Raw genomic sequence first — 14,643 nt, 5'->3', positions numbered from 1 at the left:
AGACGGCTACACATTCCTAGTAGACGTGACCCGTGTACTGGTGCCACAGTTAATCTGAAGCCAAAAGCCCTGGCCGTCTAACGAACACAGTGGAATTTTTCAGCAACCACCGAGGGGCTACACAGACGTGTTCCCTTCTCCGCGGGGTGCGTGACTGCTAGCCACTGATATCTTACTACCGGTTTGGTTCTACGCTTATCTCAAACCAGCAGTGTTAACGACTACAGCTTGCAGAACTCTGCTGTACTGTACTCCGCCGGTCGCTCTGGACACAAAGCGTTGGTGATCACCCAGGCTCCACGCTGCTCTCGAGCCAGCAGTTTTTTTATGGGAGTGCGAATTCCGAGGCGAAAACTTTGGCCGCGAGTTCGGCAAGCAGAGGTCATGGACCTGAGCGGTATTTCGCAGCGCAATCTGGCGACGAACGCACTTTCGTGCCGATCGGTTCACGGACGCTTAGCGAGTGAACGGACTCAGTGCGATGCTCCCACGCCTCCGTTATACTCGCCTGGGGACCAGAGATGCCTAAGGAGGCTTCTTGTGGAGCAAGAGCGAAGCGGGTTCACTGCTGCGGACGTCAAGGGCGCATGCATATGCCGGCGGCTCACCGAAAGGAAGGCACCCACCGGCGTGCAGTGTATGTGCAAAGAATACAAGAGATTGTGAGAGTAGATTTTGAGGAGCCGCACTCTGGCGAAATAGTGAGGTTGTGCCGTTGTCGGACATTAGTCTTTTCTTCCACTGCGTTGTGTTCAATCTTCCGTTGCCGCACCACTGACCGGACCTGCACACAGAGGAACCAGTCTGCCTGTGAAACAGCAAGAGTCGGCCCTACGAAATGAGCACTCGGAAAGAAAAAAAAACCGAGGAAACCCCGCTTTATCCAGATTAATGCGCAACTCCTGGTTTCCGCTGACGAACCAGTCCAGCTGCCTGATTCACCAGGGTAGCGCCGTCGTTCAAGGCTTGTTGCAAACCCTCTGCGGCGGAGGCCCCAACCTGGGTAATTTGTTCCACTGCGCCATCAATGGACTTCTCGTGCTCCAATAGGTGGGGGCGAATCACCTGGTTGTAGATAGTCTCCGCACCCTGAGGCGACAGAAATGTTTCACAGGAAATGGACTCACGCACACCTGAATGTGTGGTGTTCACCCGGACACAAAGTTGCTGCAGTGCATACGACCAGTTTTGCAGATGACTCTGGAGAGAAAACACGTTCCCACCGACGACGCCGCAGGCTACACCCTCTGGCCTCCCCCCGGCCGATTGTTGCGCCTCCCGATCACAGGTGACATTCCGCCATTGATGCAAGTAGATTTGCGTGTACATATGCATGCCTTTATATGCCTGCATCGATATCCACGTCGACCTCTTCACCCACCACGTAGAGCTTTCACAACTCGCGGCAAGACATGACAGCCACCACCCACAGTTCCCCCACGACTCTTGTGAACACCGCGACTGCATTCTGAAGTCTTCCGAAGGTGAGGTAGCTGTCTACGGACTCCGCCGCCTCTCCAAACGAACGCTGGGGGAAACGCCCATCCGCATTCCCATTCGAGAAAGAGCCCTTCCGGTTCTCTGTGCCGCTCGATGGCGAGTGTATGTACGCTCTTCAGAATCTCGGGGGCCTCCCGCGGTGTCACGGCTTACCTTAGTCCATGGCAGGTAAAGGTACAGGAGGAATGCACACTTGAGCAGATAATAAAAGGGGACCCAGAACAGAATGATGTCTACGAAGTATTCCAGGAGCGAAAACGCGGCGTAGACGACCCAGTAGGTCAGCCAGAGCTTATCGTCGTCGCGGCCAGGTGTCTCAACGGCCTTGAAGGATTGCCAAGCTACAGAAACACACAGAAGGGAAACCAGCCACAAGAAGACGGTCCAAGCTGAGAATCCAGCGGAACGCTTGGGCGACACTCGGCTCGGAACTATCAAGGCTTCAAATGACTGTCGTAAAATCATACATGACGGGGCACCTCAAGCACCAATGATCGTATCTGGGTAGGGCGAATGTTGAAACATGGCAGTCGGCACTTTCTGCGCCATCAGGCCTAGAAGACTCCAGCGGTTGTCTGACACGCTTTCCACGCAAGTTGCCATGACGCAGAGTTCTGTTCCAAAGTGGGCGCTCTGATGGCCTCGGGGAGCGGAAACGCGAGAGAATTGGAACTCATATAGAAGAAGCCTCTGTCGCTTTACGCTATATTCAGATCGGCCGAGCAGTACCCCACGGCCCCGTCCGGAGCATTCCCACAATCGCGAACAGAGCGTGGCAGGCACGATTTAGTACTGCAGAGCAATCTGCAATTGCGTTCTCGAACGTGCTTCCCTCTTTCCACAACTGTGCGCACGCCAATATACGATGAGGGTCGGGAGACGAGCCAAGGAAACGCGACAGCCCGAGCCTTGCCAACCTCTGAGTTGTCTTGACCAGTTTCGCCAAAAAAGGTTGCGCGCTGCGTTCCCGTGCGTCTCCTTCGGGCACCGGCTTCGCTCACCTGGGTACAGAAATCCAGTCAAATCGCATACAATGCCTCCTCCCCATCCGAAGCCAAGGGAAAAGAGGAGGAAAACCGAGAAGCATGCAAAAAGGATAGAGGGGCGGATTCCGACTGTATGAGACGCTTGGGCAACCACAGGATACGCATTGAGTTTGGTGTCCCAGTGAGACATCATTCGCTGAAGATCGAGGCCACCGACTTGAACTGTTGGGCACTCCTCGCCCATGGAGCTCGGAGGATTCGCTCTTCTGTTTGCCATGTCGAAAAGATGTGAAAGAGCTCGAGTTTCGTGGACGGAGCGACACCCTGCGATACTTCCCGAGAAGTCGGCGCGCCTCCTGGTGAAAGAGAAAAGAAATTGACGATGTGCGCCGTTCCGAAAAGTGCCGGAGCACGGTTTCTCCGCTGAGCAGTGAATATTCGGTAAGAAGAACGCGGGAGGTGATGGCAAATGAGGAAGCAGAGACGCGGTGCACGTGCCGCGCTTTGCACACACTGGAAAACACGAGCGGAAGGAAAGGAACTGGAAGAACAAGGAGAGAGTGCTTCCGGCAAAATGAGTTCGAGAAATGTCGATTGAGTTTGGAAAGGCCAAAGCGGCCTCTTACTCGCCAGTGGATTCGTGGGATGGCCATAAGACAACCTCGCCTGTTCCGCGGCGATACAGCACGACGGACAGACGATGGACGACGGCACAACACGGAAGAAAGAAGTCGTGCCTCCCAAGGCATGAGATAATACGAAGTGGACAGCCTGTGATGGCAATGAAGTGGTGGTGTTCGCTAGAAAAACTCATCTCTTGTCTGCCTTCGCTTTGTTTCTTGTTTCGTTCCGAGTGGGCAAAACTCGCTACATCTCGCCGTGCTTTTTATTAGACCGTGCATGCGCCGCCGCCTGATCGAGAAAACATGCTGGAGATCGACTTCCCTACAAGCATTTCGCAACACAAGAGTTTCAACATATCTGGCAGAGTCGTGCAACTGTTAAATCCAGTCATCTCATTCATTGGATTTCGTTTAATGCTGCCAGGTTTGTAATCACTGTAGCACCCCAGAAACTCATTTGTCCCCATGGTAGTACATATCCAAGGAAGGCAGTGGCTATAGTAAGTAGATATAAAACTAAACCAGACATCCAAGACGAGCCAAAAACCGTCGTCGTCACGCTTTTGCTGCACAGGACGCAGTGGTCTGTCCTACAGTGGGCGAGATGGCCAACAAACCCAAGCATGCTTCCTCTGTTCGACTGACGAACGCAGATCTTGCCCCCGTCGCTTTGAATATCGTGCTCAATGATCCGTGTGTCGGATAGTTTTCACCTTTGTGGTATTTGTGTGTCCTCTCTCGACACCATTCTTGTTCCATTCTATATGGCTGTCCTTCGTTTATCGAGTCTACGAGACGAGGCTGAGGGACACGGATTCGGCGGGCTATCAGGCCGGTCTGCGCAATAGCACCCTTTCCCACACTATACTTGTACCAAGATGCCCGAGTATTTCGGGCGTGGATAAAGGAGCTCTGCCATGGCAACTCTCGGCCACATCTGATGCAAGGTTCCTTGTGTTATTTCTCGAGGAGTTACCACCACTTTGTCTGGCTTCTTCGTCCGGCACGGCTGCACACTGCCGAATAGACAGCGAAAGCGTCTACCAGTGTGTTCCCGAAACACGCAGGAGGTGAGAGAAGATTGCGAGACACCTTTGGGCGCGGGAATCGAGTGACGCTTTTCACATCGTAGACCCGAAGGGGCGGAAGCCGGCAGATTGTTTGAAACCAGAATGGTCCGCGAGCTGTTTGATGCTGGAGCGCTCAGCTTAAAACATGGAGATCACGATGTTCAGGGCAGACACAGGCAGACGCATCTCTTCGTGTAGAGGCAAGAAACTCGACAGGTCATGGCACCCACAAACTTCTTCAGCAGCAGCAAAGCTGAAGATCCGCGTAGACGTATGGTGATGCCACATTGCGATAAACAATTAGGGCCTTTGGGAAGCACAAGAAAGCAAGAAAGGCTTGGACGGACTTTGCGTGAGCATCCTGATTTCAAGGACAGCATACTCTCCTGCGTATGAGGCGATATACGGCAATGCGTTCTTGACGCTGTTTACATCCTGTGTGTGACGACGGCAACGCCGTGTTTAGCATGCTCAACTAGGCGTGCCCTATTGCCGGCTATTCCTAGTTGGTCGCCGACTTTCTGTTTTTCTTGGCGTCGGAATAAAGCGCTACGTGCCTTCAATCTGTTCCACTCGTAGAAGAAAAGAAGAAACCCGACGCAGGATGGCTTTGGGAGCAAATGCTTTCGATCGCTTGACCCTGTACTAACACAAACGGTTAATGATTCCGTGTGACTCAGAAATATGCCGCTAGAGGGACCGCCTGCCATGGACTGTCGACGCTACACGTTCACGCTTGTTCACCTGCGGCACCGACGTACCATATCCTCTCACTTTACTGCCGCAGCCCCAGCAGACGCAAGTCTCTCGCTGCGAACATTTCTCTCGACCCTTCGGAAACGTGAGTTCATGGGAGGGAATATTGCGGATATTGCCAACCGAAAACTCAGGCGTAGGAGCCTGGCCACTTGAACAAGAGAGATAACCAGTTTCTCTGTCGACAAACAAAACTGCGATTCGTTCGAGGACCGATAAACCGCACCATCATACCTAAACCCACGGTTAACACCCCAGATGAACCTACCCCTCAACTTTTGGTTGGTTGAAGTATTAGTGACATGCACAATAGGGAGTGAAGCAGAGTTGCAGACAAAGTGTACGAACCAGACGGAAGTAAGCTGATGGAAAAACGGTTTACACACCGGAAGCGTCATCAACACTTCACCTGATGGCCCAATACGTGCCCGCCATCCGGGGCGAAATTGCAGTGGCGTGAAGATCGTTTGTGTCCTCATGCCTGTTTACGTGCAACCGGCTTCTTTAGCGAGTAGTGCCCACTTTTGCGCATTCCCTCGAGGAAGCAGTGATGAGCGTCCTTCCACATTTCTGCCACGAAGGCATTAGGCAACGCACGGTAGCGATGAAATGCGTATGCTCACACCTTGGCCGGAGCCTTCGCAAACGCCGTACGGTTCATGAGATCGTCCGGGGAAGCAGTGTCTGAGCTTTCTTCTCATGCCTGACTGGCGACGTTTAACCTGCGGGCGAGCTATTCCGAGACTGCTGCTCGGTGATGAACCGGACGAGATTCAAAAGAGTCTCCGTTACCGGTGTAGGCACGCCAACTTCTCGGCCCTGTTTTACGACTGAAGAGATAGGGCATCCATAGTCACAGTCGCCACGAACTGTTACAGCCCCGTGTTTCGGGAAGTGCATGGACGGGAAAGCAGTACACTTTTCTCTCGTTCGCAAAGGGATCGAGTTAAACGGATCAGACCAATCATTACGATCTGGTGCTAAAGAGGCGGACACAGTCTAGAGCACCCGCGGTCGAATCCCTACTTCAATCGGCTTCGCAGATGTTAAAAAGTCGCTGCATCTCTTTCCTGGGCGTGTGCGCTCTATCGCTTTCCTTGGCACTTGCTCGTGCGCGGATCGGCCCCGTTTCTCTGCTGGAACACGCCCCGGTACTGCCATTCGGTGTCCAGACCAGTAAGGGAAAACGGCAAAGTAATCGACCGTTGTGTGCTCGAAACCTTAACCGGGTGTATTTTCGTACCCAGAATCAAGCTCAATGTGATTCGCCGGTGACTTCTACGCTAGCACTGTCCTCTTAAAAATTTTCGCTGCTGCGATGGCGGCTCCACATTATATGCCCGCGAGCTTGTTTATTTCGCTGTTTTCATCCGCGTGCACACAGAGAGGAACGACACCGATGCACACGCACGAAGGCTTACCTTCCCCATTGATAGCATCGATTTCTGTCGGCCTCCGCTTCTGGACATCCACAAGCATGGAGGAAAGATTTCGCGCAGACCTGTGGATCACGTCCACCACCAGATGGTCGGTCGCCTCCTGTCGACACACAGGCATATTGAAAGAAACCGAACGACGCCCTGCGGCCTATCTTACAGTACGAGCGCATGAAACACGTCAACTCTATGGACGCACCCGCTAAGCACTCCTGGATAGCTGCTGAGCGACGCCCTACGCGACGCTCTGAGAAAAAGGCGACTGGCCCACGCGCGAGACGGTCAACTGCCTTGTTCCGGCATATCAACCTTCGGGAGACCCAAACAACAAGAAGGACTACTTCCAAAAAAAACCTATATAAATTGGTACAAACGCGTTACACGCCACATGCGGAAGGCCCCGTTCTGCCCTCGATCAGTGACGACGAGTGCAGTCAAACACGAGACGACCAGCCGGTCCAGTTGAAAGACGAGGAGCTTAGCACGCGAGAAAAAGGCGCATGCGGAGAAATCTCACGAGGTCGACGGCAATTCCTCGAGCTCGAGCGACAGAGACAACTTCCTCGACAACGCGCCGCCTGAACATGAGCCACAGGGAAGAGACGCACGACTGTGCTCAGCAGAGATTACTAACGCCAGCGACACCTCTGCGTCTGGGTCTGCTAGTCTGATTCTTTCGTATCTTTGCCTACTCTAAGCAAACGAGGAATGAAACGGCCCGGAAAGGCACAACTGATATCTACCACCCAGCCGTCCCTTCATTCGGCAAGGAGACATCGCGACTTCTTTTTGTGTCACTAAACGGGGATCTGGCGAGATTCCACCGTTTTATCTCGCGGCAGGCACGTTTCGTCATTTCGAATTCGCGAAACTTGTGTCAGTCTCCACATGTCGCTGACCCGATACGCAGTGGGTGCTCTGGAAACCGCAGAGTCGTATTGAACGCAATACTCTCTGGAACTGCTCATACCCGGCAGCAGAACGAGGCGCCAATTATTCCGCTTTGAAAAGAACATGGCAAGGCAATGCCCCAATGCGTACACATTCGTGTATCTCTGTGGGCACCTCTTTTTCGCCTGGCATCCGTCTACGCAAGCATGCGGACCATGAAGTCGCCCGCGTGATTTCGTCGGAGCCAGGGGTGCCCACTGAGCTAGTCGGATACACTACAGCCTTCATAACTCGACAAGCATATGCACGCAGACTGCTGACCTCAACGGCTGCAATAGCGGGTTCGCCACGTCGCCGTTGTTGCATCTGAGAAGCGCTGTGACGGCGTTGACGTAGGCGCTGACTGTGACCTTCTGCCAGAGAACCGCCTGCACGTCGAATGGGTCTATCTCCGTGACGTTGAGTCCTACACAAGACAAAAAAAGAGAGAGAAGCGTTCGGTAATCCATCTTTTCTCCACGCCGATTAACTGCCTTCTCCGCTAGTCACTTTTCACTAGAGTGCGGGGACCACATATAAGCAGACCGCCACGGTTTCCGCTCCGCAAGCAGCGACCGCTTCGATTCGCCACAGGCAACGACATGGCACGGGAGCACGCCGCCCTCACAACATGTCTCCTGTAGCCACCCTTGGACAAGAAAACTACGGTTTTTCACCAGAATGTACTGCCATTTGCGAGCACTACTCTTCGGCGAATCGCGAGCGCTACGTTGTCCACCTGCACACAGGACTAGACAGCCTCAACGAACGTGACACAAATCCAAGCTTGCGGCGCCATGCCGCTCCAGGATGCGAGCAGTTGCCTGAAGGCAATGCATGAGGTCTAAGAGGCACGCGCAGCTCACCGACAGCGATGTCACTCACCTGCGCATCTGAGCAAAGCGGCAAGGCTGGGCACTGCGGTGCTCTCCGGTCTCGGCGAGGACAGGCCGAGTCGGATCTCCCCTTCGCCAGTCAGCCGCACAAGTCCAGGAGCCTGAGGAATCAGATTTGCCACGGCAATTCAATCCCATGCAGTGTCCCCTAACAACACCGGTCCCAGACTGCTAAGAACTCCGCTTTTTCTCCCAAATGCGCGCCTCTCGCACGGGCGCCGCGCTAGCCTCTCTCGATAGGCTGAACCACGCGGGATTCTTCCTCAGCCTCACGCATCAACGTTTTGTCTGATCTTTCACGCTTCGCCAACAGAGGCTTCGATCTACAGAAATGCGGCCACCCTAAGACTCAGTCATGTGCGTGGGGAAAGCGAACTGCCGTCAACGAATGAAAGGTGAACGCGGTTTCGCGAACGAAACGATTCACAACAAAACTGGTTCACGTCTGACACTGTGACGCGACCCTGCCGCTCGGGATTCTGCGTTCGTTTCTCTTTTTGCACTGACACGGCACCTTCAATACCGGATTGAACGGGGAGCCACCCCTGAAGAACACAGTCCGCAAGATACACGGATACGTTCCCACAGCCTAATGAAAAAGTGCCCGTGATTCTTGAGCACTTTGCGTGGAATCGCCTTCTTTTGGTCTAACCTGTTCTAGCGCGCCATACGAAGTAGGAGCAAATAAGAGAGAAGGACCGGTCGTCTCTCCGTTCCCAGTGTCAGCTCTTCCAGAGTTCCAGCAAGATTGGATTCGCGTTGAACGCAGGCTCGTCTCAGCGGAACGCAACAGTGCGTCTGAAGGAGGGCCAGATGCGTCGCTGAAGATGCTGCGCAGAACTCGCGGGGCTTCCAACCCATTTTGGAAGCTCGCGACGATTCCTGGCGACCGCACATTGGCCAGGGCGAAGTTGCCTGAGGACACGCACCGCACGCATCCAAAGTTAGGTCGCCTTCATCAACGACAGGCCTCCACCCAGTCGCACTGGTCAGGACCCGTCTGCTCCAGCTCGGAAGCGTCCGCTACCCCCTTCTGCATTTTCGCCCCGTGAATGAACACGGATGGATGCGCTTTGCGATTCCGTCCCCCCCCCCCCCCCCCATGTCAAGAAGTGTGCAAAGAAGAGAGGGCCTTTCAGCTGCCTGGGAACCTCTCTGCAAACCTCTCTCACCTGCTTCGGCGGTCTGTTCTGACTTGGTGCAAATCAAAACGGCGTCAAACGGTTCCTCCGCCAACTTTTCAACTTTGTCGTTTTCTCGTCCCATGACGATGACCCTCACGGGTCTTCCTTCGACGTCACCGTGCTCCGGAGGGCTTCGACCCTCATCCCAGAGCTTCTGGAAGAGCAACTGGTTTCCTTGTTTCTCTACGGCTTCCTTCAGTTCCTGCCGATGCGTGGCGAGGACGACCTCGACGCCGGGAACTCCTGCGAGTTTCCAAGCCATCAGCTGACCCATAGCGCCTCCTCCACGCACACACACACGCTTGAGGACTGGCGGGGCGGGGCTCTTCGGGGACACATTTGTGCACGCCGCCTTATCTCCAGAGGCGGGAGGCGAGTCCGTCGCGCCGTGCACAGCCTTCGAAGCGGAAGACGCTGGATTTGCCAGGCCGGCAGCCACCCATCCGCGAACGATGGAAGGTGCGAAAGAGCCTAGCAGGAAACCGCAAAGATGCAACAGAGCCGGAACGTCACGGCTGACGTCGATTTCACGAAGGCCGAAACCGCTCGCTCTCTCCTCTCTCCTCGATACAGGTGGTGTGTCTCAGAACCCTTCCAGATGCCCAGCGAGTCGGTTGTCCAGAGGGTCGTTGGGAAAAGGTGGACGCGACGAGAACTCGCTTCGTCGCCTGCGCGGAGGGGCTGCCTTACCTCGATCTCTCTCGCCTCCCGCTGGTGTGCTGGGAGCGGCTGGGAAAGTGCTCGACGGCCTGTTGCCCCCGAGCTGCGCGTCGAGTCCCTCCTCGATGTGAGCATAAAACTTTGTACGCTCGGTCGGTTTCATAAAGAAGCAGTTTCCGAGGCCTGGAAACACACTCGTCTCCACGTCCTTTCGGAACTGGCTCACCGCAGCCTGGATCTGGGGATGGACCTGAGCATACTGCTTCACGAACTTCAACTTCGGCCCCGAGGGAGAAAGCCCACACAAATCATGAAACACGAGAACCTGGCCATCGCATCCAGGGCCTGCAAACCGACAGGAAAAAACGAAACCGGGAAGCCCGCGATGGGGACGAGCAGAGCCGAGAGAGGAGGGGCCGTGGGGCTTGGCAACCGCGCTCAGTCGCGAAACGCATCTGGACCAGGTATGCGCGCACGCAACGGGGCGTTGCCCAGGCAGACGCGCCGAAGGCGGCATGCGGGCCGTTCACCACACCCGAGCGCTCCTCCCATTCTGAGCGAGCGGACCGGGCGGAATCGGCCGAACGATGGGGCAGCGGTTCATGGCCGTGGCCTTTCAAAAAGACGCGCCAACAAGCGGAGAATGTTACGCATGCACGAGAATATGCGTGTTTACAGCACGCAGTTCCCCTTGAGTGCCTCCCCTGCGACGCATGCATCGGCACAACTCACGACGAATTTCCGTTTTGAACGTTTGCAGAGCTGCAAAGCGGCCTGGCGCTGCTGGAAGTTCAATCCGAACCCTGCGAGCGAGGCCGCGTGGCTGCCCAGCTTGACCTGATGCCGTCCTTTCGGGTGAGAAGCGCCACCACGCGGTCGCCTGCACGACTCTTCCTCTAGAGGCAAAGTGCGCCGACATCTACCCGGTCTCCCGACTCGCGACTGTCACATGGGGATGTGGATCACACCCTTTCCACAGTCGGAGTGTGCGACGCTCCGTCCGGTAACGGCGCGGCCAGGAGGACCGCTTCGGGGCCAGGCCAGTGCCCAGGAACATCCGTGAAGAAAACACCACGAGGTGGATGCTAGCACGACAGGAGAGCAAAGAGCCGTCTTGGTTGGTCTGGTCAACGTTTGGCATACCTGAACCAATACCAATGGTGGGAACCTTGAGTTTTGACGTGATAACCTCGGCGACCTCGGCACAGACCTTCTCCAGCACGATCATTTGGCAGCCTAAGACACGCCACAGCATGTGGTGAAGCCGCAGAGACTTGGAGTTCATGTTCCCTGTTGGAGTTGCTGGAGCTTGCTGATTGTATAGCCATAACTTAAGCCAAACAGCCGCATGCAGCCTCGAGGGTGCTAACAGGCAGTGCAGTCGGCCCCTGGAGGCGGCCTACAGTTCACAGGGGTACAGGGGGACTCACCAGCAGCCTCGAGAGCCAGGGAATGGTGCAGCAACTCCAGAGCATCTCGAGAATCTTTTCCTGGAGCGACAAAAAGACACAAAATCCCTCGATGATGAGAGTCTCGAGAGTCCCTTGCACTGACACCGTAGTAGGACCAGACGACGCCACTTGAATCGTTGCAAGAATCAAGGACTCGCACGGAAACGACTTGTCCCACGAATGGGACCAGCAGGGGCATATATTTCCAGCGCCCCGAGATGTGACGGTCCACACTGGATCGCCACAACGGGGTGAGCCTTTGCACCCGTGACAAGGAGACAAGGAGCACTACACTGGATGAGAACGGCGGAACGAAAACGCAACCCCCGTCATGGAACCTAGATTTCACGAGTTCACGTAAACGAACTGGAGTATTGATTCACGTGCCAAAGGGCTCAGCAACAGTAATATGCGCGACATCCGAGATCGTGGGTCGCCCCCGTGCGGCTGAAAAGCACTCTACAACACTCTTTGCGTGTTCTGCAAAGAACCGTGTCGCACTAGGGCAAATCCTCGCTTCACTCCCGGAAACCCGCTCTCGCACGTCTGGTTAGTGCTTACCTCGGGAGTTCATGGTTTGGGCGGTCTGGGGCTGAACGCCGAGGTGACAGATAACACTCACATGCTCTCGGAGCGCCTGATGATTGCACGCAAAAGACGTCACGGGAGTTTGAGGCAACGACGCTCCGTGTTCATACGAACATGCCGCTGTGCATGTGTGGCGTCTCCGTCGTGTCCTGGATCACGCGAGCATCGGCGCATGCAGAGACAACCGCCACTGATTCACGTCCAGTCACTAGCCACGCCCACTCCAAAAAGTAATGCCTTTCCCACGCGGCACACGGCGAGGAGGCCTTGCTAGCCCTTTGCACGAAAAGACACACGCCAGTGACAGAGAAACGCACGCGCGTGGGTTCCACAGAGCACTGCGCCTTGTCTCAAGAGCCAAGCCCCATTTCGCAACACGTCTGGCGAGCCCAGTCGGAATCAACTATTTTCATCAAGAACTTCACAGCCTGCTTAACGCGCCTTCAGTGTCCTGGGGCAAGCTTACGAAGCCACGCTTGTTTGCCCCTCCGCCAGGAGTGCCCAAAACACACGAGTCTGGCTAAAGGCAAGGTTTTGTGCCGCTGGCGACGTTCCTGATTCGCACCTTGACAATTTCGGGATAGAAGCCCTCGAGTTTAACTGCCGTGATGCCGGTTTGCTTGACAACCTGGATGACCGATTCAACTGCGGCCTCTTTTGTGTGGTACGTCCCATACGGGAGGTCAAAGACGACAACCGAACGCCGGCAGGCTGCAGACACACGAGGAAAGCCAGGACACCTGGCTTCGCTACATGGGTTTCCCAATTTCCGCCGTCACGCGAGTGTCTGCCTCGCTTCACCGCTCGAACGCCGGGAAATGCGTGTTCAGACGAAAACCAACGCGAAACCCAATTATGTCTCCACATGTTTCGTTCTGCCGTGTGTCGACGTTGTACCGCGTCACACGAGAGGGAGGCCTTGCCACGAGCAGTTGAAATCCTAACTTGGTTGCCCGCAATATCACAGGGCCCACTGCGCGTTCCACAGTCCGCACCACAAACTCGGTGTCTGGACATGCGCGGTGAGACGCCGCTGAAGGTCAGCCCGTGAAAATTGACGAACCTTGTTTGACGTGCTTGGCAAAGAGGATCATCGTGTGGAGGTCCACCGCTGCTGTGCTGGCCAAACCTGAGGAAGGCGAGGAAAGACAAACAGCCGCAGACTGCCAGAGTGCGGGCTTTTGGGGCGCAGGCGCCGTTTTGCCTCCGGTGCGGCGTGTACTCTAAACGCCCTGCCAGGAGCGGTCGATTTCGACTGACAGCATGCAGCCAGCGCCAGGGAAGCCTCCCTCAGGCCTCGGAAGTCCCCACGCGTCAGTCAAACCGAATCGTCCAGCTGAGAGCCGGCGAAAAGGAGACACATTCCTGTCTAGAGGAACTGGGAACGAACTACTCACCTAGAACAACGTTCGCGAGAGAGTCGCCCACCAACTGCATGTCGATAAGCGCGGAGTCGAGGATCCTGGCCACGTTGGCGTCGTAAGACTGAAATCCGAAACAAAGGAAAACACCCGCGCGGAGTTTACAGACGCCATGCCCAAACTGAGCACTGTCAAGCCGCAGTGCCATAACATGGATGCCGGGGGCGCGAGGACGGCGAAACCGCAAGACGGAGCGAAGCGCCAGAGGAGACACCGGACACCGGCGCCGGGGCGAATGGGGACCCGACCGCTGAGCAAAAGAGCACCCCACGTCGCCTCTTTCGGCTGAACGCACACGCTCCAGGGCGCGCGCGTCACTGGCCGACTTTGCGTGCGATTCACAGTCAAAATCAAGCACATGCCGACACCCCCGCCCGGCAACTGGGTAGGCGCGGGAAACCTGCTGAGATCGAGCCCCGTATATCGCGCCAAAGGTGTGCTAGCATAACAGGTGAAGCGCCCTTCCGAGGCACATCTTCACAAACGGGCACGGAGACGCTGTCCCGAGGGGAAAAGGCCCAAAGCGGTTTCCGCGGAATTCCGCAATGGACCCGGTCATCTTGAACTACTGAGTGGAGTCACGCACCGTCACCATCGAGATCTTCTGGCCTCGCTTCTTCCTTTGCAAAAGGTCCGCCATACGAAGAGGTTTGCCTAGGGGCAGTCCGCCTCCTCCTTGACCGTAAAAGAACCTGTGCTGGACATGTACCGAGCGCCTCGGCTCTCTCTGCGTATCCGTGGACCGGCCGGATGCGGCGCGAGCAGGACTGAGACCACTCGAACCAGCACGCGTCGACGTCGACGATTCGAACGGCAGACATCCTGGCATGAGAGGCGAGGAACAAACAGTTCTCTGGAAGGCCGCTTGGCCGTCCCCGTTCGGGAGTGTGTTGCTCTCTGGCCACAGACGATTCAAACGCTCGCGCAAGACGTTTGTTCTCGGGGATCCGGAGTCGGGGAGCCGTTCACGCTGCCTGCGGTCGCGCTCAACGGGACGCTGGCCATCTCGGCGATGGAAACCGCTGGCGCCGCTGTGGCGCGTTGCTGGGGTACGACCGCTGGAGGCTTCTCGCCGGCATTCATCTGCAGAGCCTGGCGTAGATCCCTCTCTTTCGCGAGAAAAGGCGGGCGAGAGGCCTCCA

General features: G+C 55.8%; 2 protein-coding genes across 2 annotated transcripts; both read right to left on the bottom strand.

The window, feature by feature from the left end:
• Positions 1-888: 888 nt before the first annotated feature.
• Positions 889-2,763, bottom strand: NCLIV_029920 (Receptor expression-enhancing protein 3, related; the record flags this gene model as incomplete). The annotated part of the gene is made up of 3 exons (XM_003883187.1): positions 889-1,089; positions 1,654-1,841; positions 2,502-2,763. The coding sequence occupies 3 exons, from the start codon at positions 2,761-2,763 to the stop codon at positions 889-891; spliced, it is 651 nt and encodes a 216-aa protein (XP_003883236.1).
• Positions 2,764-5,652: 2,889 nt separating this feature from the next.
• On the bottom strand, positions 5,653-14,141 carry NCLIV_029910 (3-methyl-2-oxobutanoate hydroxymethyltransferase, related; the record flags this gene model as incomplete). The annotated part of the gene is made up of 15 exons (XM_003883186.1): positions 5,653-5,765; positions 6,357-6,474; positions 6,889-6,949; positions 7,584-7,728; positions 8,187-8,298; positions 8,850-9,112; positions 9,370-9,852; positions 10,072-10,386; positions 11,185-11,277; positions 11,472-11,531; positions 12,054-12,129; positions 12,646-12,791; positions 13,144-13,209; positions 13,478-13,565; positions 14,088-14,141. 15 exons carry the CDS (start codon positions 14,139-14,141, stop codon positions 5,653-5,655), a joined length of 2,193 nt encoding a protein of 730 aa, XP_003883235.1.
• Positions 14,142-14,643: the final 502 nt, after the last annotated feature.

The sequence above is a fragment of the Neospora caninum genome, chromosome VIIb, assembly GCF_000208865.1.
Source record: "Neospora caninum Liverpool complete genome, chromosome VIIb".
Lineage (NCBI taxonomy): Eukaryota > Apicomplexa > Conoidasida > Eucoccidiorida > Sarcocystidae > Neospora > Neospora caninum.
This window is presented reverse-complemented; position numbering and strand designations above follow the sequence as displayed.